The sequence below is a fragment of the Chionomys nivalis genome, chromosome 24 (genome assembly GCF_950005125.1).
Source record: "Chionomys nivalis chromosome 24, mChiNiv1.1, whole genome shotgun sequence".
Taxonomy (NCBI): domain Eukaryota; kingdom Metazoa; phylum Chordata; class Mammalia; order Rodentia; family Cricetidae; genus Chionomys; species Chionomys nivalis.
In genome coordinates, this window is record NC_080109.1 from 15,726,091 (window position 1) to 15,752,236 (window position 26,146).

General features: G+C 43.3%; 1 protein-coding gene across 10 annotated transcripts in view; it reads left to right on the forward strand.

Moving 5' to 3' along the window:
- Plch1 (phospholipase C eta 1) overlaps positions 1-21,799 on the forward strand; it is a 144,585-nt gene extending 122,786 nt beyond the window's left edge. For 2 of the 10 annotated variants that reach the window (XM_057757008.1, XM_057757009.1), the window contains exons 14-23: positions 3,669-3,766; positions 6,917-7,096; positions 7,193-7,300; positions 8,375-8,499; positions 10,670-10,754; positions 12,917-13,063; positions 13,682-13,761; positions 15,263-15,322; positions 15,786-16,143; positions 18,466-21,799. In XM_057757008.1, the coding sequence (XP_057612991.1) occupies positions 3,669-3,766; positions 6,917-7,096; positions 7,193-7,300; positions 8,375-8,499; positions 10,670-10,754; positions 12,917-13,063; positions 13,682-13,761; positions 15,263-15,322; positions 15,786-16,143; positions 18,466-20,549 (3,325 nt within the window). In that variant the 3' untranslated portion in view covers positions 20,550-21,799. Of the gene's footprint in view, positions 1-3,668; positions 3,767-6,916; positions 7,097-7,192; positions 7,301-8,374; positions 8,500-10,669; positions 10,755-12,916; positions 13,064-13,681; positions 13,762-15,262; positions 15,323-15,785; positions 16,144-18,133; positions 18,162-18,465 lie in introns of all 10 variants that reach the window. The other 8 variants (XM_057757011.1, XM_057757012.1, XM_057757014.1 and 5 more) reach the window with 7 other exon arrangements.
- The last annotated feature ends 4,347 nt before the right edge of the window (positions 21,800-26,146 follow it).

The window sequence follows — 26,146 nt, forward strand, 5'->3', positions numbered from 1 at the left end:
CAGTTTTGAGCTATGTCATTTTATCTAAAAAACAGTAGTACACTCTTCCCTAGGGTCTATGACTTCACCAGCCGCCTGGTTTGGGCTGGTTTTACAGTACCATGCATGGATTCTCTCCTGTTGAGAGGGTCCCAACTTCAACCAAACGGCAGTTGGTTACCCCCATAGTGGGCGCACCTAGCTAGGCACGTTGGTATTACAGTTCTTAGTGCTCACAACCCTAAGGCCGTTGATACCTTTTCTCCCCCAGCAACCTGTACAGCGCCCCTTGCAGCACTGAGAGAGCTAGCTGACTGGGAGGAAATGCCTACTCCACTCCAGCTTTATGTATGTTTCTTGCAACCAATGTGTATGGTGTCCTCAGCAACGGTGTCTTATTCTCTAGTCCGGGCAGACAACCAAGAGAAGCGCCAAGAGCCTGTATTGTGTGGGAAGTCTCTGGGGCCTCCCTTAGCCAACAGTTCACATGAAGGCATCCCGCAGCCAGGACTGTCGTTTTCGCCTACACACTCTTGGCTTCTAGATATGACATTATCTACCATTTAGGCCATGTCCCTACTAACTCCTTTTTAAAATAGAATTATTTAGTTAACTTATAAAATAGGTTTCTTTAAAACGATTTAAAAATTATTCTGTGTGTGTGTGTATGTGTGTGTGTGCATGCACATGCACGCATGCATGCACATGTCACAGCTTGTATGTGGAGGTCAGAGAACAGCTTGTGCAAGTTACTTCTTTCTCTCCGCAATGTCAATCCTGGCATTCCAACTCAGGTTGTCAGACATGGTAGCAAATGCCTTTACCCACTGAGCCTGGCAGCCAAAAGCAGTGGGTTTCTCTATTACCAACCCTCTCCCTCCTCTTGATGCCCGATTCCATCTCTCTTTAAATATTTCTATACCTAGTATTCCCCTCTCTCCCTTTGCCAGATATACAATGGACAGAGGTTTAACACTTATAATAGACACTGAAAAAATTTAAATGTTACATACCCTAATTTAAAAACCGAGCAGAGTTCTCAAAGGAAAAAAATAGAGATGACTAATAAACACTGGTGTTTGATATCACTAGCCACCCAGGAGATGCAGATGAAGACATTTTCATATTTTGAGACCCATCTCACCCCAGTCCGAATGGCTATTATCAAGGAAACAAATGATGGCAAGGAGGAGAGCTTTATTCACCGTTGGTGGGAATTTAAAGTGGTACAGCCACAGTGGAGATCAGTATGGGATTTCTCAGAAAACTAGAGGTAGAGCTTCCGTATTACTTGGTCACATTTCTCCTGGGCGTATACCCAAAGGACTCCATGTAGCCTGTCATAGAGATACCTACACACCCATGTTCGTTGCTGCTCTATTCACAATAGCTAGGACATTGAATCGGCTCACATGAGTGGTTAATGAAAATGTGGTGCTCAGACACAATTCAACACTACACAGATGTGAAATTAGGAAATGTATAGGAAAACAGATGTAGCTAGAAAATATTACAATGGATGAGGTAGCCTAGGCCCAGAGAGACAAAACTGTGTGTTCTCTCTCATAGGCAGAGCCTCACTTTAATGTTTTAGATTTCTGTACTTAAATTGTGTTGAATACCTGTAGAGACCAAGAAGCAAAAAAGGAGTGCAGAGATTAGGGGTGGGGAGACCAAAAAAGGGGGCTAGAGTAAAAAGCATGATCTGAAAATCGAGGAGGGTACTAGGCGTGGAATGTTCCCTGCTTCCCTGTTTAAAGCTCTTGCCTGTGTAGTATCCATGATGACTGTTTTCAGAAACCGATTGTGACCCCTGCTGTGATCAGGACTTCCTGAGTCACAAAGGAACATAAACCATATCGTGGGTAGGTACATAGATGTGGGTGGACACACACACACACACACGCATGCACACACGCATGCACGCACATGCACAACTTTGTCTCTTTACTAAACACAGAAATGAAAGTCATAGAGGCCTTATAGGAATTTTCCATTAGTGCTCAGGTAGACTTTCTATTCAAGCCCTAATGGGATGCATATGTATCAAACACTCGTTAGTGAGGGTGGAAGAGAAAAGTGCAGAAAAATTGAATATTAGTTACATTACAAGATACAAGAGAGATGGGGACACCTTTCAGAAGACCTTTACTAACTATTTCTAAATCAAAGTGTCTGGTGCATAGCCAGGGAAGGGACAGCGTTTAAAAAGACACATTAGTCTTCATTCATGCAAATGAGATGTCATTACAGGTATTACATGCTGTAATAAGGTTACATGCTGCTCTTGAGTCAGAGATCTGCCCCTAATACCTCTGAGAGCCTGAGCACTGGAACTTGGGTTGCCTAGGGACTTCACTAAGCCAATTCACTACTGTTATGAAAAATATAAAGAGCTAACTTTATGTATAATGTCTCCGTGCCATGGACTGTCTCCAGAGTTTTACTTGTGAATTTTAAGCATGCTCTCACACTGATTTGTTCAGTTTTTATCTTTAATATCTAATTCTCAAACCTTTTCATCATCCCAAGAAAACATCTCTACTCGTCAGCAGTCTCTCTACCCTCCTCTCCTTTCTGTCTCTGGGTAGACTTTTTACTTGACAACATTTGACCTTTTAAAAATACCCAGCTTCTTTCATTCAATTTTGTGTTTTCAGGATTCACTCACATTGTGGCATATGGATGCCCTAATCGATTTTATGGCTTAACTGCCCACCATATGAATATCCTACATTTTATGTATTCTTTCAGTCCTTGGAGAATGTTTTGGTAGCTTTCTCTTCGATGGTTGTTAAAAAGTATTGCCATGCATATGCACAGGCAGGATTTTGCATCAATGTAGAAACACGAGGTAACAATGTAACTCTTGCCCTTGACCAACTGCCAACCATTTCCCATGGGAACGGCACTGTTTATATTCCCAGGTTGTGTGTGAGTTTCCCCTTATCTCCGCTCACCCACCTTTTCAGTGATAGCTGTCCTAGCAGAAGAGACGTGGTGCCTTCCTGTGCATTTGCACTTTGCTGTTGACCGATGAGGCTGAGCATGATCCTGTGTGCTTACTGGCCATTTGAGTGGTGGTGATGAGCATTGGATGTCTGATGTTAAATTTTCCTTAGAGGAGAAGTGTGTGTGTGTGTGTGTGTGTGTCTGTGTGTGTGTGTGTGTGTATCAGCAATGGGGTGGCATGTGGAGATTTTACGGTGGTAAAGAAGAGTGGTTCAATATGTAATGATATAGTCAAGACTATAAGAATATTGTAGTAAGAAAACAGACGGTGCCCAGGAAACCTAACTTCTACACAATACAATGTATAGTCACTAAAAGACTATCTAAAATACTTGTAATTATATTTCTAAAGAAAAATCACTGTGAAATTCTTGACTCATTTATTTTTTAGGTATTTAGGTTTTGTGGTCTACGTGCTTCTATACCTATTTAGTCTAACTCTGTTTCTTGGGATTATTTCCTAGCTAAGCAGCTGTGGAACTACAAGAAAGGCAGATACCCTGCAGAGATTGAATAAAACAAAGGTTTAGGATGGTATAGACACAGGAGAAGGGCTGAATGGAAAGCCAGACCTGGGTTCCAGCCCTGGCTCCACGGACCCCCACGGGAGGTGATGCAGCCAGAGGCTTCCAGCCCTTCCAGCCCGAGCCACATTAATTTGAGTGTATGTTCTTCAGGCTGGGCCGCCGAAGGAGGACCATGAAACTCTGCAGAGAGCTCTCGGACTTGGTGGTATACACAAATTCCGTGGCAGCCCAGGATATTGTGGATGACGGTAAGACCCAAGAGTCTCTCGTTCTTGTCAACACTCTTGACTTTTCTTGGTCATTACTAGTTAATGTTTCCACTGATCGGATCTTTCCCACCCATGTCTGGGACTGTATGGCATCTCATTTGTCAGGGAAATGACAGCTAATGTGATTCTGAGCTCACATGTGGGGCTGTGTTGATTATTTGTAGGTGCCTGATTGCCTCGGGGTCAGAGAAGTTTCCTACAGGGTGGAGACGTCTTCTATTATTATGAGATGACAAAGGCTTTTCCGAGTCAGGTCTCACTTCAGGACTCAAACTGTGAGACCTGGCCTACCTTCATGACCAGGTCACAGATGGCCATTTCGAGTGCGAAGGACCAGGAGGGGTGGATTAATTAGCTACGACAATACCCTGGAGAAAACACATTTTTCTCATTAAGCATTTTGGCTTTGACTAAAGTAGTTTATTTTCCTGACTGAAGTTTTAACAAAAGGAGTAGGCACAGCTCGGTTCTCGTGGATTTTCCTTTATTTTTTTCTTTCTGAAAGGGGATTTATTTATTGTGTGTTTATGCGTGTCTTACCTACGTGTATATACGTGTACCACATGTGTGCTTGGTGCCTGCGGAGGCCAGAAGTGGGTGTTAGGTCCCCTGGAACTGGAGTTTCGGATGACTTTTAGCCACCATGTGGGTGCTGGGAACCCAACAAGGTCCTCAGCAAGTGCTGTTAACTCAGAGCCATCTCTCCAGATATTGAATGCAGTGATACTCCATATGACTGGGTTTGTCAATAAGTATATTTTCCCCAGCTCTGTTCAAAACATTCTCCATCAGAACCTGCCCTTACATTCAATTTTAGTTTTGTTGAGATGCATAAACTCGGCTCATGTATTCTGTCAATAATATATATTAATAATTATTTTCAGGGAAAGGCCCATGCTAGAGAAATCACTAGGTTAAGAGCTATAGTCCTCCCATCTTTTCCTCCTGAGCTATGACGAGTTCAAATTCCAGCTATGGAATGTCACTGAGCCAGCTTTTAATGCCCAAGGGAGTGTAGCTCCCAGGACAACAGGTACCCTGACAGACCACATTGCCAACAAGCAAGCCAGACAGACATGGTCTGATCACAGCCACCTCTATTCCATTCTTTGTCTCCATGGATTTAGACACTGACCTCTAACTTCAGTGTTAGATGCTGAGTGAGAGTCTAGGCAAGCCTGCTCTTCCTTCCCGCTGACCTTTTCCAGCAGGTCCTGTGGACATACGAGTAAACCTTTGGTTCCCGGATATGAGCTTTGGTAAATGTGTATAACAGCTGTGGCATTGTGGAGATGGGTCAAGAGATGGATAGGGACAAAATGGGCAATGTTCGATCTTTGGAGTTTTATTCCACATGACCCTAAAATCTATAGATTCTAGACTGACAACATTTTGTTGCCCAAGTAGAAATCCAAGTGCAGGCACCATGCATGTTGAGCGCTCTCCACTTTTCTGCTTTATAAGCCTGGCTGGGTGGACAATCTTCCTTGTTTCTAAAACATTACTTTAAACATTTTTAGTACTCTTATTATATATATATATGTATATTTGTATAATATTTGGTACTATATTTACTACTGTTTACTTAGTATTGTTGGAGATTGGGCATAGGGCCTTGTATCTGTTTGGTTAAGTACTCTACTACTGAATTAGTCCAGACCATCTTTCCTTATGTTGATTTTAGGACAGTGTCTGCATTGCCTGAGATGACAATGAAGTCACTCACAGTGCAGACAACCTTTAAACTTGGAATCTTCCTCTCGGTCTCCTGAGTTGCTGGCATTACATGCCTACTGCATGGGGACTGTCTCTCTCTCTCTTGCCTTTCTTCCAAACAGGTTTGGACTGACTTCATGAGCAATCAAATCACCCTCCAAACTCAAGTTTTCTTTTTTCCAAGTGGCATTTTTCCTTCATTTTCTTGGACTGTGAATATTGTCCACTAGCACATGTATTTCACGTGTGCTTTTTACCCTTTACATTTTCAGGCGCATGTGTTGCTATTGTATGTATGTGCTTGTTTGTATGTGTATAGCACGCATGTGGGGGTGAGCATGCATATGGGGTCCCGAGGATGTAGAGGCCTGAGGCTTATGTTAGAAAGAATCCTCCATTGTTCTCCCACCTTAGCCAATGGGGTGGTGTCTCTCAGACTAACCAGAACCCAGCAATATGATTAGTCTTGCTAGTTAGCATACTGTGGGGCTCCCTTGTCTCCATCTCCCCAAGGGGGAATTACAGGCAGACCACCACACCCGCTGGGCATTTACATGGGTTCTGTGGATCTGAACCCTGGTCCTCACAGTTACATGGCAAGTGCAGAATCCCTGAGCTGTCTCCCCTGCCCTACATGTGAATTTTTAACAAGCATCATCAGTGTTTGTCTTCCTGGTGTCAGGAGTAAGTTGTGGATGCAGTGCGATTCATTCCCTGTCACCTGTGTCTGTGCCAAAGATCTTGTTGTGTCATGTACTACAAATAATTTTCCTTCCCGCCTCTTCCTGCTGACCAGACGTCAATCAATGAAACAGCTGAATTCTGGGAGAATATGGGACCCCACAATGGGACACCTTAGCAAATGAAGTTCTTATTCAGCCTTGCATTGACAACAGTGGAAGGAATCTCGGGGTCTCTTTTGGTCAGGAGCTGCTTACACTGCGGCTTCTTAAGTGGCAAGTTTGGTCTATGACTTTGTTCATGCCTGTTTATGTTTTATCTAAATATTTCTGCGTCTCTAACAAACTGTGCCTGAAATGATAGGGAAAGATACTTTAACTTCTTGTTCTGATCGGCAGCTGAATCTCAGTCAGGTACGGTGGCTCCCATTCTGAGGAGAGTTCAGATAGCACACGTGAGCCGCCACCAACCAGAGCGTCTCTGACACTTCCTTTCTGCGATTCTACGTATAACTTGCCACAGAGTGGGTGAGCCCCTCTGAACCCATTCTGGTTCTGGGGTGAACCTTTTATTTGTGAAACGTCCTTGGATTTGCTGTGTCTAGAGTCTTTCGTTTAACAGTCTGGATCTACTTCTGCTGTGGGCCATGTGTGGGCTCCGGCATTATCCAGCCTTTTAAGAGAGTGTTGGCTTTGGCACACTGGTCACGTGTCCTGTTTCTTTGACTGCTAGGGACCACAGGGAACGTGTTGTCCTTCAGTGAAACAAGAGCACATCAAGTGGTCCAGCAGAAGTCGGAGCAATTCATGATCTACAACCAAAAACAACTCACAAGGATTTACCCCTCTGCCTACCGCATCGATTCCAGTAACTTCAACCCTCTGCCCTATTGGAATGCAGGCTGCCAGCTAGGTCTGTATGGCCCGAGAGCAGTGGTCCTCTGCTTCCTCTCTCTACCTTGCTAACTGTAAGTTGTTTCTAATCCTCTCAAACCTCCAATGTTCACAGTGGCTCTGAACTACCAGTCGGAAGGACGGATGATGCAGTTAAATCGGGCAAAATTCAAGGCAAACGGCAATTGTGGCTACATTCTCAAGCCTCAGCAAATGTGCAAAGGTAAGTACCAGTTTCCTAGCTGTGTCTGAGTGCAGGTGGTGCCCTGCTATTTAAGTTGTTTAAATTCATTGTTATTGTTATTAATGTGGGCATGTGTGTTTGTATGTATGTTAGTAGAGGTCAGAGGACTACTCTGCTGAGTCTGTTCTCTCCTTCCACCATAGTGGGTGCCAGGGTCTTCAGGACTCAGGTCTTCAGGCTCTGTGGCAAGTATGCCACTCATTGAACTGGATTTGTAGAAGTTAGACAGTAGAGTTTCCGTTCTCTTAATTTCAGATTCTCTTTCCATCCCTTGTATTTGTTCTAGACCCGAAACAGCTTAGCAAATTACCAGATTCTGACCTAACTGCCCTTGTTGTGATGCTACAGGCGTTCAATTAGATTGTTCATCCGTGTCATGGTTGCCCTGTTGACATTGCTTTAAAGTACCCCCTCCTCTGGCTTTTGGAAACAGTGTAATGAAAACACAACTATAGAAGTGTTGACAGAGATTTCTGCCCCACGCCCCCATCCTGCAGCCATTCAGTCCCAAGGAAACACACAGAGGCCTACATTAATTATAAACTGGTTGGCCTCTTAGCTCAGGCTTCTTATTAACTCTTGTATCTTACATCAACCCATAATTCTTATCTGTGTTAGCCACATGGCTTAGTACCTTTTATCAGTGAGGCAGTCACATCTTGCTTGCTCTGTGTCTGGCTTCCTCTCTGTCTAGGGACTACAGTAGACTGAAACTTCCCTCTTCCCAGAATTCTTGTTGCCCCTCCTCTACTTCCTGCCTGGTCACCCTGCCTATACTTTCTGCCTGGCTACTGGCCAATCAGATTTTTATTAAAAATAATACAAGTGACAAATCTTTACAGAGTACAAGACCATTGTCCAAAGCATGGAAGTGCTGAAAGTTATGTTGATGGTTACATGATAATTTCTTAGGTCTAGCAAACACTGTGGTAAATAGCACCACTGTTCCTTTGACAAACTTAAGCTGTCTATATGTGTGTGTATGTACATGTGTGTTCACGCGCACGTGTGTGTGTGTTCCTGTGCTACTGACCTCTACTTTACTTGGCCTAGGTACTTTCAACCCTTTCTCTGGTGATCCACTTCCTGCCAACCCCAAAAAACAGCTTATCCTGAAAGTGATCAGCGGGCAACAACTTCCCAAACCTCCTGACTCCATGTTTGGAGACCGAGGCGAGGTAAGCTACACCCTACTGTCTATCAATTATGCGATTATTTTATTGCATGTAAACACTCATCTCAGTGGCTTTAGGGGCATATATGTTTCTGTGTGTTGGGGGGGGTACAGATGTTTGAATGTGAGTGTGTCTGTGTGTCTGTGTATGCATATGGTGTGTGTATGTGTATGTTTCTAAGTGAGCGCTGACTTCCGCTTATCAGACATGAGCTGATTTCCTGTCAGTCACACAGACTTTCTCCAGAGCTTTGTTATTATTATTATTATTAAAAATTTCCACCTCCTCCCATCCTCCCATTTCCCTCCTACTCCTCCAGAGCTTTTTATCACATGTTTTGGACGCTTGAAGGCATGATACTGGTAAGAACAAAGGCTAAATGCATTATTGACAGCAACGTGGCCCGAATCATGTATTTAGTTTCCAAATCCCACACGTCCAGCAACCTTCCTCACTGCTGCCTGCTCCTTGGCCTCATGCTTTGTGGCCACATGCAGACTGCCGTCACCTGCTGCTATACTTCTGTCGCAGGATGCAGCAGCCTTTTTATTTTCTCCCCATGGGTCAGTCAGTCCTGTGTCCATACCTTTCTCTCAGGGCTGTCCCATCACTCCAGGCTCTCGGCACTTTCACCTTCTCAACCTTCACATCTGATATGTGGTTAGGACCACCCAGCTCTGCCTGTCCGTACCACTGTGACTTGACCTGACCTGTATGCAGTCTGGTGCAGTGCCTCACTGTAGCACCCACCCCTCAGCTCCCTAGGGTCGCCCCACTCTTCACAATGGCTCTTTCCAACCTCTCTGTACTTGTTAACAGATAGCACGGTGCCCAATTATCAGAGAGGAAGGCATCAGCCAGGGCCATCGCCTTCGTGTCTGCTACAGCTGTCTCCCACAAACCCTTTCCCTTTCTCGCCTTTACCTTCCGCTCTGCATTCACCAGCAGCAGTAGTTAATTGGATCATCAGAAAGTTTATGCTTATTTCTTTGTGTCTGAAGACAGAACTCGCTGTCAACACTTCCGTAGCTGTGTTTTCATTACACTGTTCCCAAAGGCCAGAGCATGGGATACTGTAAAGCAGTGTCAGCAGGGCAGCCATGACGCGGAGGAACAATCTAATTGAACGCCTTTAGCATCCATCACAAGAAGAAAGGAATACATATTTCTTGTCTCTCTCAAGTTTTTCATTTGAGAAGGCTTCAGCCCCAGAAAAGGTGCAAGGATAGTACAATGGATCCCCTCAATTCACTAATTCAATTATTAAGTTTTCTAACACACGTTGTGCCATCCTCTCATGTATACAGATTTTATAAGTATGTATGTTGTATGTAAGTATGTATGTTGGAGGTATTGGTTTGCTTTCCTTGGCAGTCATTTGTGACCATCTCACTACTTGCTTATTAAGAACAAAGGCATTCTCCTGCAAAACTACAAGATACAATATTGTCTAACATAATGTCTATATCTTTTTATGTTATCCTCAAGTTGTCTATCATCTTTTCTTTTTCAATGGAATCACATGCAACTTTTTATTACCATTTTCTTCAGTCTTCTGAGGCACAAAATAATTCTCCAGTTTTGTTTTTTTTTTTTTTTTTTTTTTTTTTGGTTTTTCGAGACAGGGTTTCTCTGTGGTTTTGGAGCCTGTCCTGGAACTAAGTCTTGTAGACCAGGCTGGTCTTGAACTCACAGAGATCTGCCTGCCTCTGCCTCCCGAGTGCTGGGATTAAAGGCATGCGCCACCACCGCCCGGCATTCTCCAGGTTTTTTATTTTGATTTTATGACATTGGTACCATGTAGCCATCTTGCTCATGGTAGACCTTTAAGTTGTTTCCAGTGTTTGACCATAATATCGCAGCTTCTCTGAGCTTCTGTGCCTGGGTGACCCTCTTCATACTTTAGTTGGATATGTACCCGGAACTGAAATTGTATGTTCTTTCAGTAAAAACCTGTGTTGAATTAACAAATACTGGCAAATAGAATTTAGCATTTTAATTCTACTCTTCACATATATCTAGATATGATTTAGCTGGTTCTATGAATCTTTGAGTAAGCATGTAGTAACATCACGTATTATTGAAATGTGAACATTTGGCTCATTTAGTCTCAGAATAATTAGCACTCCGGTGCAGGTGACATTAGCAGACATACTTCCTCCCTTTCCTACAGATCATTGACCCCTTCGTCGAAGTGGAAATTATTGGGCTGCCTGTAGACTGTTGCAAGGATCAGACTCGTGTGGTGGATGACAATGGTAAGCTTGGTGATCAGCGGCACTCACTCCTGAGATGCGCCGCAGCTGCGGTGCGCATGGGCTAGGGAAAGTGTTCTGCTAACAAGAACCCGATGGCTGAGCTCCTTAGCTGCCGTCCGCGTGGGTGTCAAACACGCTGATAAGATTCACCCACTCTGTAAGCTTCTGGTTCCTTTCTGAAAAAGGAAAGGGAATTCTATCAAACACATGCACTCAGGAAGAGTCGACAACTGTGCCCTATAAAATGCCGCAAGCCCATTAAATAATGACAGGCTGAAAATCAGAGAGGTCCACAGTGAACAGAGGAGATTATCTTTTTTGTTGATGCCATAATGACCCCTTAGTTACTTCTGCAACTACGAAAAGAAGGTTTGGCTAACCTTTGAAGAACTGGGATCGATACCCGGTATATTTTGATGAAGCTGTTATAATCAAGACCCCTGGGACTCTTGCTAAATCTTTCTATTGAAAAGCGTGGGAGACATTTAAAGACTTGGGCTCCAAACTCACCTAGGGAAATATTTCCTAGTGTGTTGCTTGTAATGTGATTCATGTGTTCTCGTAAATGAGTCTTCTTGAAACTTTCATTTGTGAGACCCATGTGTTTAGTCAACTACTCTTGACTTTTATTATTGTTTGTTTGTAAGATAAAAATATTTAAGGATAAGTCCAGAATGCTCTGGCCCATTCATTTCTTAAATATGGTGAGTGGCCAGCATTTCAATAGTATCAGGAAGGCATTATTACCTTTATCCAAGTCTAGCATGTTTTTCTGGATAATCTTATAAAATTATATTTGCTTGTTCTATCTTTGAAAACTATTATTTCATACATATTTTCTTAAATTATATTAATTAATAGTCTAGAGTAATTTGAAATTATGGTTATCTAAACATTTGAGAAATCAGAGGTTCATAGGGAGTCCCTGAAGGATTGTTAGTTGTTCATAAGTAGAGTGAACCTGGGAGAAAATAACATTCTTAAAGAAAGCCCTTCGTATGTTGGATTTTCTCAGGGCTCAAGAACTTATCCCTTCTTTTCTTAGTTGCAGAAGTAACTGAGGGGTCATTACAGAGTCAACAAAAAAGGTCATCTCTTCTGTGCACTGGGGCCTCTGATTTTCAGCCTGTCATTATTTAATGAGCTTGAGGCCTTTTTTAGTAGAGTGGAAATTATTAGGGTCCAAACTACATACAAACCATATTGGTATTTGAACCAAGGCCTATGTTTTGTCATTCATGTTCAACGTGTATGGAAATAGAGTAAGTTCTTGCTTCCTGAGAAGCCACTAAGAATGTGTAGTGCGCAGTCTAGTTTGGCCCTCCTGCTCACAGTATGACCTTAAGCACATTTCTGTGAACAGCAATGCTCTAAACTATATGATGAGTAACAGATATCTTGGACTTTCACACGTATAGGCATGTGATACTTGTCTAAATTTGAAAAGTTGATAACATACGGATGATTTTCTTGCTGAGATAAAACCAAGCTGGGTGTGGTGGCTCATGTCTGTAATCCCAGCACATGGGAGGTGGAGACAGGAGGATCATGAGTTCCAAGCCAACCTGGACTAGTGAATGAAACCCTGTCTCAAAAAAAAAAAAAAAAAAAAAGAAAGAAAGCAAGCAAGCAAAGTCCCTGCCCTGTCACTCCTACAGGTCTTACAGGGTTTCTGTAGGAATTATATATGAATTATATATGACTATTTGTCCATGATAGAACTGAAAGCTACAGAGCACCATATGAAATATGGTTAGTTACTCCAACAGGAAAAGCTTCGGTAGATGACAAATATGATTCCCTCAGGGGGTAACTTTCTGTCATATTTCTGGTAAGATACTCTTGGAACACTACTGTAATTTTTAAGCTCATTGAAGCATTTTAATGACAATTAAGAAGCTTCCTAATACAATGGGGCATCAGAGATTAATAGAAATAGATGTGATCATTTACAGGCGATTTTCCTACCAATTATTTTTGAGCAGTGGGGTAAACTCGGAGGCTTTACTTCAGCAGGGCTTCCTGGAGAGGTTCAGGCATTTTCTTGAGTTTAATGACTATTACAAGCAATTTTCACTGTCTGCTCTACAGACGTTGCTGCTAAATCATTTTTAGCCAAGCCCTTTGCTTTTTCTGATTTTTCATTTTCCTGTTTCTCTAAGGATTTAACCCTGTGTGGGAAGAAACCCTCACATTTACAGTCCACATGCCAGAAATAGCTTTAGTCCGGTTCCTGGTGTGGGATCATGATCCTATTGGAAGAGACTTCGTGGGCCAAAGAACCGTGACCTTCAGCAGCCTAGTACCTGGTAGGTATAGGCTGACCTTTCCTCTCCGGATTGACTATTTCTTTTTGTTTTTGTTTGTTTTCTTTTTTTTTTTCTTTTTTTTTTTTATTCTTTTTTAATTAAAATTTCCAACTGCTCCCCGTTTCCCATTTCCCTCCCCTCCTCCCACACATTGCCCCCTCCCCCCACTCCCCTCCCCCATCCCCACTCCTCTTCTCCTCCCCCCAGTCCATTCCCCCTCCCTCTCGATACTGAAGAGCAGTCCAAATTCCCTGCCCTACAGGAAGACCAAGGTCCTCCCACTTCCATCCAGGCCCAGGAAGGTGAGCATCAAAACAGGCTAAGCTCCCACAAAGCCAGTTCATGTATTAGGATCGAATTTGTGGTAGAGAAGTATAGAGGGTCTGGCATATGCTGGGTTAATGGTTTCTCTTTGGAAGATTTAATACATGGCATGGGGTACCCAGGGTATTTACTTATCAAGTCCCTTATTGTAAATTGTGTTATACAATAGATGTGATGTAGCATGCTGCTTAAAATGTGAAGAACGATATTAAGACAGAGATCTAATTCTCTTGCACTCTCAGGAAGGCCAAATGCAGATTTGACTGAAAGAACCAATTCTTTTTGCCTTTGCAGGCTACCGGCATGTCTACCTGGAAGGACTCACAGAAGCATCCATTTTTGTTCACATAACGATCAATGAGATCTTTGGAAAGGTGAGCAGGATCATAGACATACGGCAATAGTATGACCTCAAAAAAGTGATTGGTTTCATTAACGAAACATACATTTGACAAAGTTTTCTTTTGTGGGTGTCTGTGGGGCGCTCAGCAAGCTCAGACAGCATTCCAGGGATGTCCTCGTCCACCTCTATGCAGGGCTGAATTCATTTCTTCCTCCCAGAGGTTCTCTTGAGGTTTAATAGAATCGAGAAGAGTATCACACTTTCAGGCAATTATTTTATGAAAATGATGAAGACCGTTAAAATCTGAATTTTATTGTAACTCTAAAAATGACCATTTTCTACAGTAGGAAATGTGTCCCAGAGCTTTGAAGCATGGCCTATGCTAATCCAGCTAAGATTCCAGCCAGGTCTAGGCAGGGTGAATTCGTGTGGAACAATTGTAAATTGAAGATCAAGAAAAAGTGTGAATGGATTTAAAGCTACCCACAGAAGAAATGGAGAGCAGAAAAGAGTGGGGAAACAGACGGGGTGAAGAGATAGGGAAAGTGAAGTAGGAAGAAAGGGAGACACAATGTCACAAAGAGGTATCTAGTTCTGCCTGTCTCTCCCTTCACTGTTGAATGGGCTGGTGCTTTGCAAACCAGTGGGTGACCCTCTGGTCATGTCAAGTGCTGGGGACTTGTCCCCTGTTACTGATTTTCAGGACCAGATGTGACTCTGAGGGTATATAGATGGGCACAGTGCCCAGGGTTGCCCTGCACTACTTGTTACCATAGTCTGTGCTGCCTGGAGCATCTCCACAGTACGGGTATTCTCTGTGAACTCACTCTCCATGTGTAAATGGGCAGTAAAAATAGTACTGGTCTCATAAGTAAGTTTGTTTTTCTTTGAAAGCTGCCTGGGGTGGAGCAAACAAGCATACTGTTGGTTAAATATCAGCATCATGGTGGCCACAGTCCAGCTGGGCATTGAGCTGGGACTGTAGGTTTAGCCTCGTATCGGGAGGGAGAATGAAGGGAATGAAGGATTTTTCACTTTTGAAAATGCTGACGGTACAAACTTTCAATCTTGAGTCCCTATTCATACAGCTTGTTGGGCTCTTTCTGTTAGCCTAAATGGAATAACCTAAATACAAACGGTTTTAAGATGATGCCTGAATTCTTGAAAGCCAGTTTAACTGTACAACCTTTCTCACTTGAAGCAAGGTGGTGGGAAACAATAAGGCATACAGTGTCTGCTTATAACTTAGCCCAGAAATAAAATACAAATAAAGTATTTTATATAACTTTTGTTTCATTCCTAAATAAATGGCCAGTTTGGAGACATTTATTATTTTCAATGTGTGTTTGGGTTGGGATGCTCCTACCATAACATGACAGTGTTGAGTCGGATGAGGAATGAACAGAAGATGAAGAGTTATTAGAAGTGGGAGGCAGGGGCTATCCAGGTATGCACTCTGTTCTGTGTTTCCTGGCAGCTACTTGAATGAGCCCACATCATGTTTTGTTGTGTTTTTGTTTTCTCCCTTGCAGTGGAGCCCTTTAATCCTCAACCCCAGTTATACCATATTGCACTTTCTAGGAGCTACAAAGGTAGTTTTTCCGCATGGCCCCGCCCTCTCACTGGCATAATCTTTTCACACGGCTGTGGTAGCATGCCTCCTCGTGTCTCGCCATCTTCTGCTTACCATTTTGAAACACACATTTGTTGCTTCAAGGCTGTTGGAGTTTTGTCAGTGGAAACTTTTCTACCCATGGAAACTTTTCTATCATTTTATCAACTCTGGGTAGGAAAGTTCTGGAAAGGTTGGCCATGAAATTGAATGACTGCCTTCCTCACAGAATAAAGTTGATGGCGTGTGCATTGTATCGTGTGACCCTACTGTGAGCTGTTTTCGCATTCTGAACGTCCTCCAGTCAGTGGCTGCAAAATGTCACTTCACATTCACTCTTCATGCAGCTGCCATTTCAAACTGAAGCTGTTCGTATGACGGCATGTGCTTAATTTGTGGTTGGTCCTTTTTTTTTTTTTTTTTTTTTTTTTTTTTTTCCCCAGAATAGACAGCTCCAAGGTCTGAAGGGACTGTTCAATAAGAATCCCAGGCACGGATCTTCAGAAAACAACAACTCCCATTATATTAGAAAGCGATCGATTGGCGATAGAATTCTGCGACGTACAGCCAGTGCTCCAGCCAAAGGCAGGAAGAAAAGCAAAGTGGGCTTCCAAGAAATGGTTGAGATCAAAGATTCTGTCTCTGAGGCCACAAGAGATCAAGACGGCGTCCTTAGGAGGACCACACGGAGCCTGCAAGTACGCCCTGTCTCCATGCCTGTTGACAAGAGTCTTCTGGGGGCTTTGTCGCTGCCTATATGCGAAGCAGCGAAAGACACGGATGGAAAAGAAAACTCTCCAGGTAAGATGCTTTCAGTTCTTCTCAGCTGCGTGTTTTTTTTTTTTGTCCCTTGTTTCCATGACAACATGACTGCCATTCTGCAATTAAAATATTCTGAAAAATAAATAATTTCTAGTGTTTATGCAAGGAGATTTTAAACTTTGGGTAAGAAAGTAAAAAGTGAGCTATTTCCTCCTCTCCTGTGGCCTTGAAATAACATCTCTTTCTGTGGGGAGGTGGAGGAACATAGGCGTGGTGACCTCGGGCATGCAGATCTGAGAAGGAAAGGAAACCTACAATATACAAATAGTATGTTGGTTTTCTGAGTGGTAACTTTCTAGATCAGGAGCAAGGGTTTTTAAAGAAGTCTCATTCTTAGATCGACCCAAGGTTAGATACCCATCCTAGCTTTTCTGAGACTGAATACAGTTCCATAACTTTTCACTATTTAAAACATTTTTTTTTGTGTGTGGTTGGAAATGTTTGTGGTGAAAGGTTGCTGTTAAAGGCAAGTTGCTGACTCCACTTGAAAAACTTTCTTTCTTAAGATGTGGCCGAGGCAGCATTTTCCTCCCGCGATCTCACTCCCTGCTTAGTGCGGTGTCAGGGAAGGAGCTGTGCCCATGGCTCTTGCTTGGTTGCAGGGCCATCTTTTTCCTTCACTGGGAGTATGATGAGCTCATGTGGGCAACCTGATGACGAGCAATGAGCACTTCACAGAGTGACAAAGAGCTCTTGAATCTGTGACTCCTCTTCTTATTCCAGAACTGTGTCCTCTGACGATTTCTGGAATTATCTCGAGCAAGTAGAATGCAATACCTTGTTTTTAATCTTAGCAAAATTGGTCTTTATCCAAACAATATAATTTTAGTGATTTATTTCCCCACAAATGTGGTTTTGCTTATATATTGGTTTCTATTATCAGATGTTCTAGGGAGAAAAGAAAAGGCAGTTTCTGAATACTTTATTAGAAGGAAGAGGAAAAGCAAACCTTGAAAATTCCTAGTTTGCAAGACCCTGGAGTCTACCCCGAACTGGGAAAATGATTGAAGCTTTGCTACGAGTAACATCAGAGAGGAGAGGACACATGTGCCACTAAATTTATCTTAAATGCCTGTGTCAGCAAAGTAAAACTCTGTCTAATAGAAATCTGTCCTAACTGATCCTCACTGCAGAAGATGCTAAGCCAAGAAGATGGGCTGAGCAGTAAGCACAAGACAATGTTTCTTTCCTACACTTGAAAAGATATAAGAATGAATCATAGAAACAAATAGCAAATATGGAATGATACCCAGTCATTACAGCGATCCCAGATAGTTGATAGAAAAAAAATTAGGTAGAGAAGGGCAGAATATAGAATTCTGAATAGTCTGTCTCTCTACAAAAGTGGCTGTTTCTGAAGTGATATCATGGGGTATTTAATTCTATACAATTTGGGAAGCTTAAATTTTTTTATGATGATTAAATTTTTAACAAGGAGAAAATATTTTAGTGAAAACAGTCTTTATCCACATATCATGACTTTGAAAGAGTTAATAGACAATTAAGTAATTGAGCTTTGGCATTGCCTTAGCTTATATCAAATAGGATGATCATCCCAGGTTACTGGGAATTATATGTTTTTACTTTCCCTTAAGTTCCATCTTAACCACATTGGAGGTGAAATGGGGAAGAATGTAATATATTTTTTTTTTTACTGAAACCAAAAACATCATTAGCAGAATATTAACTATACATAGTGATGTTGGATTGATGACTGGTTATCTTTTCCCTCCAAGCCAATAGGTATTAATAGTTTTGTACGTATGTCGTACTTTCCAACTGTGTTAGAAATTAATTGGCTAGATCAAATGTTTTGCCAAAATGCCTTTAAAAATGCTATCGTTTGTGGTTTACCTGTCGCTAATACATGCATAACTTTGCAAGCTGATAGTGTCTTGTTTGCAGGTACCGTAGTGCATTGTTTAACAGAGCTGTCTTGTTCTGTTTTTATCACCATGCTTCTGTGTAGTACAGATCTGAATAGGAGGCAGCGTAAGGTAATCCTCACCGTGAAAGCACAGTAACTCATTGACATTTTCTGGAAGATGAACATTACATCCTTAGCTGATGTAATAGACATTCCAAAGGAAGCTCGGTGAAGCTCCTCTAAATCTATTTTTTTTTTACCATTTATCCATCACACAGACACTGTGTTGCAAACTTCTGCTTATTCATAATTATATTGTGTCATAACGTAAAAATTTTTACATTTTCCATTTGTCTGTGTCGAGACAAACGTGAGTGTCAGCAGCACCTACATCAAGTGATGTGCTTTACCTAAAATGCTCTTGTTTTATTTAGCAGAGGACAAGGATGACGGAAGAAAGCAGCGAGAGGCAACTATAAAAGACCCACAGTTTTCCAGTTTCAACAAAACATTCTCCTTCTCCTCCAGTGCCCTCCTTCGCAAAGATGCCGACCGAGGTGATTGCCCTATTTCAACTTCTAGTGTATCAATGCCAGAACAGTGTGGAGGACCAGGTCCAAAGGGTGGGAGAAGCAAGCCAGATGTGACAAATGATAGCCAGGAAAACCAGTGCCCCCCCAAATTCCTCTCTCCGAGGCACCATTTGGCACTCGATCCTGCAAAGAAGGGACCACAAGATCTCCCTGGGGTAAAAGCCACTGAAAAGCGTCGTACTGGGGGCTTACGGGAAGGAAAAAGCATGTTGTCGGAGAGTGTTCTTTCTCCAAGTGCCCTGGAGATGGAGAACATGGAAGGCAGCAGGACCACAGGACGAGCTGCAGCGTCCTTCTCTCTGTCCGACGTTTCTGTGCTCTGTTCTGACATCCCGGATTTGCACTCAACGCCCATCCATCAGGATACTGAGATTTCCAATCTCATTGATGATGTTACTTTAACGAATGAGAATGAGCCGGGCAGTTCGATCTCAGCACTGATTGGCCAGTTTGAAGAGAGCCAGCATCAGGCTAACGTTGCTGTGGTTTCTCACCTCCTCGGTACCGCTGTGACCACAGGAGGTGCTCCTTTGCCTATGACATTGGGCCTACAAACACCCTCCAAGCGTGGTTTTTCCCAGGGGAAACCCAAGGCCTCCTCGTACTCATCTCCTGAGCTGATCAAGCTCTCTAGTGCAGAGACCACCAAGCCTGCAAATAACACACTTGTTTGTGAAATGACTGACTTGCCCATCTCTAAGTCCAAACCAGGTACTGACCCTTCTGATAAAACCAAGACAAGGGTCATGGAAGGCAACTTGCCTGGGTCTCACGATGCTTCTCCTGGCCACTTTCCCAAAAGCCCCACTCATGGAAAGGACCAGAGACGAGTCATGAATAGCCCTGATCTTTCCACTGAGTTGGCCCTGGAAGATCTAATTGCAGACCCTGCTCTTGGTGTAACTTCTGAAGAAAGCAGCCTTGTAGAAATCGATGGAGAATCAGAAAACCTGTCTCGAACGACCTGTGACCATAGGGGAGAGGGTCTAACTCAAATCGTTTCTCCACTAAAATTGAGGCACAGCCAAGAGATGGTGGAACACATCCCGAGAGGCTTGAGGAATGTTTACTGTAAAGAGGCACCCCTCCCTTCTGCCCCTGAAATATTCAACAATATTCAAGGTGTCAAAAATCAAAGTATTTCTTGTCTAACCTATCAGGGTGCTGGCTTTGTGTATAACCATTTCTCAAGTTTAGATGCAAAAACAAACCAAATCTGTGGGCCCCAGCAGCCTAGGGCTACAGATATGCATGCCACCACACCGATGCCATCAGCACATGCTCCTTTGGTTGCTTTGAAACTGCCAAGTCCATGCAAATCCAAAAGTCTGGGGGACTTAACATCAGAGGACATTGCCTGCAATTTTGAAAGCAAATACCAATATATTAGTAGGAGCTTTGTGACAAACAGCATTAGGGACAAGAGTGTGGCTATGAAGACAAAGTCACTAGAGCCTTTAGATGCCCTAACCGAACAGCTCCGAAAGCTGGTGTCCTTTGACCAAGAAGACAGCTGTCAAGTGCTGTACTCAAAGCAGGATGTCAGTCAGTATCCCAGGGCGTTAGTCAGAAAGCTGTCCTCGAGAAGTCAGAGCAGGGTACGTAACATTGCCAGTCGTGCCAAGGAGAAGCAGGAAGCTGGCAAGCAGAAAGCCACGACCCACAGCGCTAGAGGAGGAGTGGTCCTTCGAAGTAAACCTTCGGCTCCCGCTCTGGCTGTGAACCGGCACTCCACGGGCTCATACATTGCAAGCTACCTGAGGAACATGAAAGCTGGTGGCCTGGAGGGCAGAGGCATCCCAGAGGGAGCATGCACGGCCCTTCGGTATGGCTACGTGGACCAGTTTTGTTCAGATAACTCAGTTCTGCAGACCGAGCCAAGCAGTGATGATAAACCAGAAATTTATTTTCTTTTGAGGCTGTGAGCTATACAAAGCTGCATTTTCATTGTTTACGCGATATTCTATAGGATGTTAGAGTTTTTCCATTGTCAGTGACTATGATACTTGGCTTTAAGATGATTTTCAAATGTATTTTGGAACTTGTATTTTGGTCTCCCTTTGACTTCACGCGTTCTCTCACTTCGTGCGTTTGTATATAGATCTGTGACATTTCCCAGGAACCCATGATCTCTTTTCCCCAAGGTGTTGTAACTTGTGTCAGTATGAGATGTGTGCATGCCCTTGATGTGAAACTTCTCAGCAGTTTGGGCCATAGTGTGTGCATGTTGCACAAAAATGCTCTTTTTCGTGTCTTGGGTCATAGTCCCAGAGGCTGTCACTTTTACTCACTGAGTGTTGAGCTCATTAAGAGCAGACTTTTCCAAAGATAAAGGAATGGATTCTTTATATGAAACGACCTTCTCCTTCTGAAACGAAAGACCCAGATTCAGTTTTATAGCTCAGTGTTTAAAATAGTTACCTTGTCCTTCATGATTTCCTCACCCCACCCAAAGTGGGAATTCCATGAAAATGGACACTGTCTCTCCCAGTCCCCAAATCCCTTTTAGAATAGACTGTAAGGAAGAAAGTGAACTTCTGTATATAAGGAGAAAATAGTTTGTTTTTGCATAAATATTGTTACATATTTTTGCTAATGGCTTTGTATGTAACAAGAATCCAGTTGCCAAGCTCTCTGTCATACTCTTGAAGGAGGTTTTGAAGTGTCTCTGATGTGATAGATTGAAAATAATGGCTTTCAGGATGAGAGACCTTCAGCCAGGAATGGTGGCTCACGTCTTAAATCCCAGGACAGGCAGATGGATCTCTGAGTTTGAGGTCAACCTTGATCTACATGGCAAGGCTCAGATCAAGCAGATCTACATAGTAAGACCTTTAAAAAGGAGAGAGAGAGAGAGAGAGAGAGAGAGAGAGAGAGAGAGAGAGAGAGAGAGAGAAACTTACATTAGACTTAGAACTCAGAGTAGTGCAAACAGAAAACTTCCCCCAAGATTTCAAGGAAAAAAAAAAGGTATTTTTCTCATAATCCAAGTGAATAGATGATTAAAAGAAACCTTTTTTCCCTTTAGGGAACCAAGTAACTATATTTTAGTACTGACATATATTATTTTCATTGTGAGTCCATTTTTTATTGCATGTTCAGGTATCATTTGCATTTTGTACCATGAATTACAATGATGTTCTTCCTGGACTTCATAAAATATAATTAAAACAGATTTTTGAACACTTGGTAGTTTCATTTATTATTATTTTTTTTTATTTTATTTTTTTTATTAATTAATTAATTTAATTATTAAAGATTTCTGCCTCTTCCCCGCCACCACCTCCCGTTCCCTCCCCCTCCCCCAATCAAGTCTTCCTTCCTCCTCAGCCCAAAGAGCAAGCAGGTTTCTCTGCCCTGTGGGAGGTCCAAGGACCACCCACCTCCATCCAGGTCTATTAAGGTGAGCATCCAAACTACCTGGGCTCCCACAAAGCCATTACATGCAATAGGATCAAGAACCCATTGCCATTGTTCTTCAGTTCTCAGTAGTCCTCATTGTCCATTATGTTCAGCGAGACCGGTTTTGTCCCATGCTTTTTCAGTCCCCGGCCAGCTGGCCTTGGTGAGTTCCCGATAGATCATCCCCATTGCCTCAGTGTGTGGGTGCACCCCTCGCCGTCCTGAGTTCCTTGCTCGTGCTCACTCTCCTTCTGCTCCTCCTTTGGATCGTGAGACTTCAGTCCAGTGCTCCAATGTTGGTCTCTGTCTCTGTCTAAAAAGAACCAAAGCAGGAATTTGTGTGTTAACTGTCGAGTGAGGGACCAGGAGTGCTTGGATATGTCTTCCTTTCTATGTTCTTACAGCAGAATTGAGGACGTTCATTGTCAGGGATGACTTTATACAACAGTTTATGTCTCCGGGTATTTTATATTGAAGAAATATCCATTTTTTGCTTTTTTATTTTTAGATATATTTGCTTTATGTGTATGAGTGTTTTGCTTGCATATATGCAGCATGTGTGTGCCTGGCACGTGAGAAGGGCTGAAGAGGGTGGTAAGCCCTTTGGAACTGGAATTAACAGACCGTTGTGAGCTGCCCCTATGTGGATGCTAGGAACACAACCTGGGTCCTCTGGAAGAGCAGCAAGTACCCTTAACCAATGAACCATCTCTCAAGCCCCATCATTATACTGAAGAGCATATTTGTAAGGTAACTGAAATAGATACCAAAAAGAATGATTTGTGTGCATTTGGTATGGATTTACAAGTTTTAAAGTAATTCCTGGCAACTAGTCCAGTGGTGGTAGCTGTAACTCATATGGGGAAAATAAGTGAGATGTTCTGTTTGGTGTGTGTGTGTATGTGTGTGTGTGCACGCACGTGCATGTGTGAGCATGTGTATATGTGTGCATGCATGTGTGTGCGTGTGCATGTTTGTGGTATGGGAGTCATCAGTGCCAACTCTTAGCTTTTCCCTAATGCTGGGAGTCGTCTTTTTTCACACACACTCGAAATCTTTGGAGGCAGAAGTACCAAGTTAAATGGGGTCAAAACCCATTCATTTGCCCTTAATGAGCTCGAACTCTTTCTGTCTCGGGATCTTCGAATCTCTACTGTTATAGCCTGAGATCTTGGCTCATTTGTTGTTCTTTTTATTTTAGAAGACAGTGATGTAATACAGAGTTGTTTAAATTAAATTGCTATGAATAGACGTTAGCTGCCTTTTATGATTTAAAGAATCTTTAGTCCAAAAAGAAAAAAAATGGGAAAGAAAAATTCTCTGTCTGGTCCTGACGTGAATGTTTGGGGCCAGCAGCTAGGTAATGCAGGCGTCCTCTTGGCGTCTGCGTTCTTGGCCACACACGTGCTATAATCTTCTACCGACCGACAGAATACAGGAACATCAGGGAAAGCGGTTGCATGGCATTCATTTGAGACTTGTGAGATAACCAAGAAGAGGTAGCAAAACTTCCATGTTCATAAAGTCTCTGATGTGCAGACCCTGCTCACTAAGACTTCACCTGTTTAGCAGATAGAGACAGGACTGACTTCATCCCAAGGAAAGCACACAAGGGAAGTCTCAATCAGGACATTCACAAGCTTTCCAATACCAAATGTGTGGGGAGCCGCTAGTCTCTGCACTCTGACCTAGGACAAACCCTGCGGAAACTCAAAGCGTCCTTGCGACCTTTTTGTTAGAGGCTGCATTGCGTGTTTCAAGTCTGGGTGGTGAGGCTGCTGGGCGAGCTGTTAACAGTAACAACATCCTCAGAGGACTGAAGCAAAACGGCTTAACACGAATCTGACCAAGCCACGTTTCCCACTTAAAATCCTTTATCTGGTCCTGTCACAAAACAAGGTTCCATAATTTTGCATAGAACTTTGCTCAGTTCTAGAATGATTGATGCTCCAAAGCACCACGGATCCCACTGTATTGGGTTGACATGCTCACACCTCTCTTTTCTCCCTTAGCCATGGGCCAGTGTCCAGGCCTTGGGACCTGTTCCTAGTTTAGAACCCAGCACGTATGCATCCATTAAATGTTCGATAAATGGGCGGATGATAACTTAAGGGAGGTGTGAAAGAAAACAGCATGCGTGCTATCTGCTTGTTGTCCTTCCCGGGGGGCACAGGACCTGGTTCCAAACGCTTTGTGTGGTTATGACCATTGATCTTTCGACATGTTGCTTACTTTCCCCTGGTCCTATCCAGCCCATCTTTTTGTCCCCTTGTAGTTTAGTGGTTCCTTGGTTGCTTTCTGTAAAGCATACAGCGATGTCATTCAGTGGACTTTTACATTTGAGGCACCTGATGTGCTCACAGTCGTCCTGGGAAGAGGTGATGTTATCCCCAGTTCCTGGGCTCAGAAAGTGAGTCTCATTTCGTGATTTGCTCAAGGCCCTGGTAGAGTAGGAAGATGCTAAGCAGGGAGTTCCATCTCTTGCATTATTCGTCTTCCCCATGCACATTGCCCTTTCAGAAGACCTTAGCGGACACATGGGTAGCAACCACTCTAGGTGCTCCAAGTGCTCTTGTTTTCTGTCAATGAGAATGAAGATTGTCTTTATGGTGCCGCCAGCTGGCTGAGGTGATAAGATGGATCGGTACTGTTTCGTGTCTATACGACTAACAACGGCACGAGTCGGAGTTAAAGATCCAGGGAAACAAGCCAATAATGCTCTCTATGTCTGAATCTGAACCATTTGATTTTGTCCCTTGTATGTGTGATCATGTCACTGCCTTTGCAGAAGGTAGAGGACAACTTTGTCATTAGTTCTCTCCTTCCACCTTTATGTGGGTTTCAGGAATCCAACTGAGGGTCCCAGGCTTGCACGACAATCCCCTTTACCCTTTGAGCCATCTTCCCAGCCCACAAGTTGTTTTTAGAAACAAAAATAGCTAGCGTCTTAATCTCAAAATCCCCATCAAAGTCTAACGTGCTAGAACTATTGAAAGTTGAGGAAATATTCCCAGGGAAATGAGAACGGGGTGGAAAGATGCCGAGCCAGGGAAGGAAAATACAAAGCCGTAAGTTACTGAGTTGACCAAAAGGTCAGCCCGCTAGCTGTTAGGGTTATAGGATGGCTCCAAAGAAGTCACGTGATGGGTGGCACCTAAGAGCTGCACACAGGTGGGAAGGAGGATGGCAAGTTCACATCTGTCACTGCATCCTTCCCATTACTTTCAGGGGATCATAAGAGGCATTAACTTGTGTGAGGCCAGCCTGCGCTTTGCAGCCCCTGCAGACGTCCCCTGCAGAGCTGGATGCCCCTTAGCGTGCCAGTCTCCATCTTAGCTGGTGCTGCAAACTCGGACGGCTCAGTGATGGCAATGACGGTGGCAGCTGCAGTAATTCAGCCTCGACAGCTGTGGGAACAGCTGACTAGCTGAAAGCCGTGCCAACACTCAAGAGGGATGGGATGAAAAGAGCTAGTGACCACACCTGGCTCTTGTTTACTGTGTATCCCCTTCCCCGGGCTGGATTTTCTGCACTCGCTCTCATATGGAAACAAGAGACCTCCACTATCTCAAGAGAAGAGGTAAAAGGCTGGTTCTCCAGTGCAGTACGGTGATGGTCCTTTATGATTAGCAAATGGAGCCAGGTGATGGCATGGCAGTGCACTCCTTTAATCTCAGCGCTCGGGAGGCAGAGGCAGGCGGATCTCTGTGAGTTCGAGGTCCATTGGTCTACACAGTGAGTTCCAGAACAGTTGCTAGACCTATTACACAGAGAAACCCTATCTCAACAAAACAAAACAAACAACAACAACAAAAACAAGATTATCAAACTGAGCCGTTATCCCTACCACTGTAGCAGGTCCATAGCCAGAGTTGGTGCCTTTCTCTTGTTACCTGTTTACTTTCCCATCTGGTGGCTCAACACAGTCCCTTATCCTTGATATGGATGAGTCCTGCCATACACTGGTTAGGATGTTCCCCACAAGCTTGTATATTAAAGGTGTGGTACCCAGGCCTAGGGAACTATTAAGAAAAGGTAAGATGATTTAGGAAGTGGGCCTATTAGAAGGAAGTCAGGCCACTGGGGCATGACTTCATCTAACACACTCCATTTTGTGGTT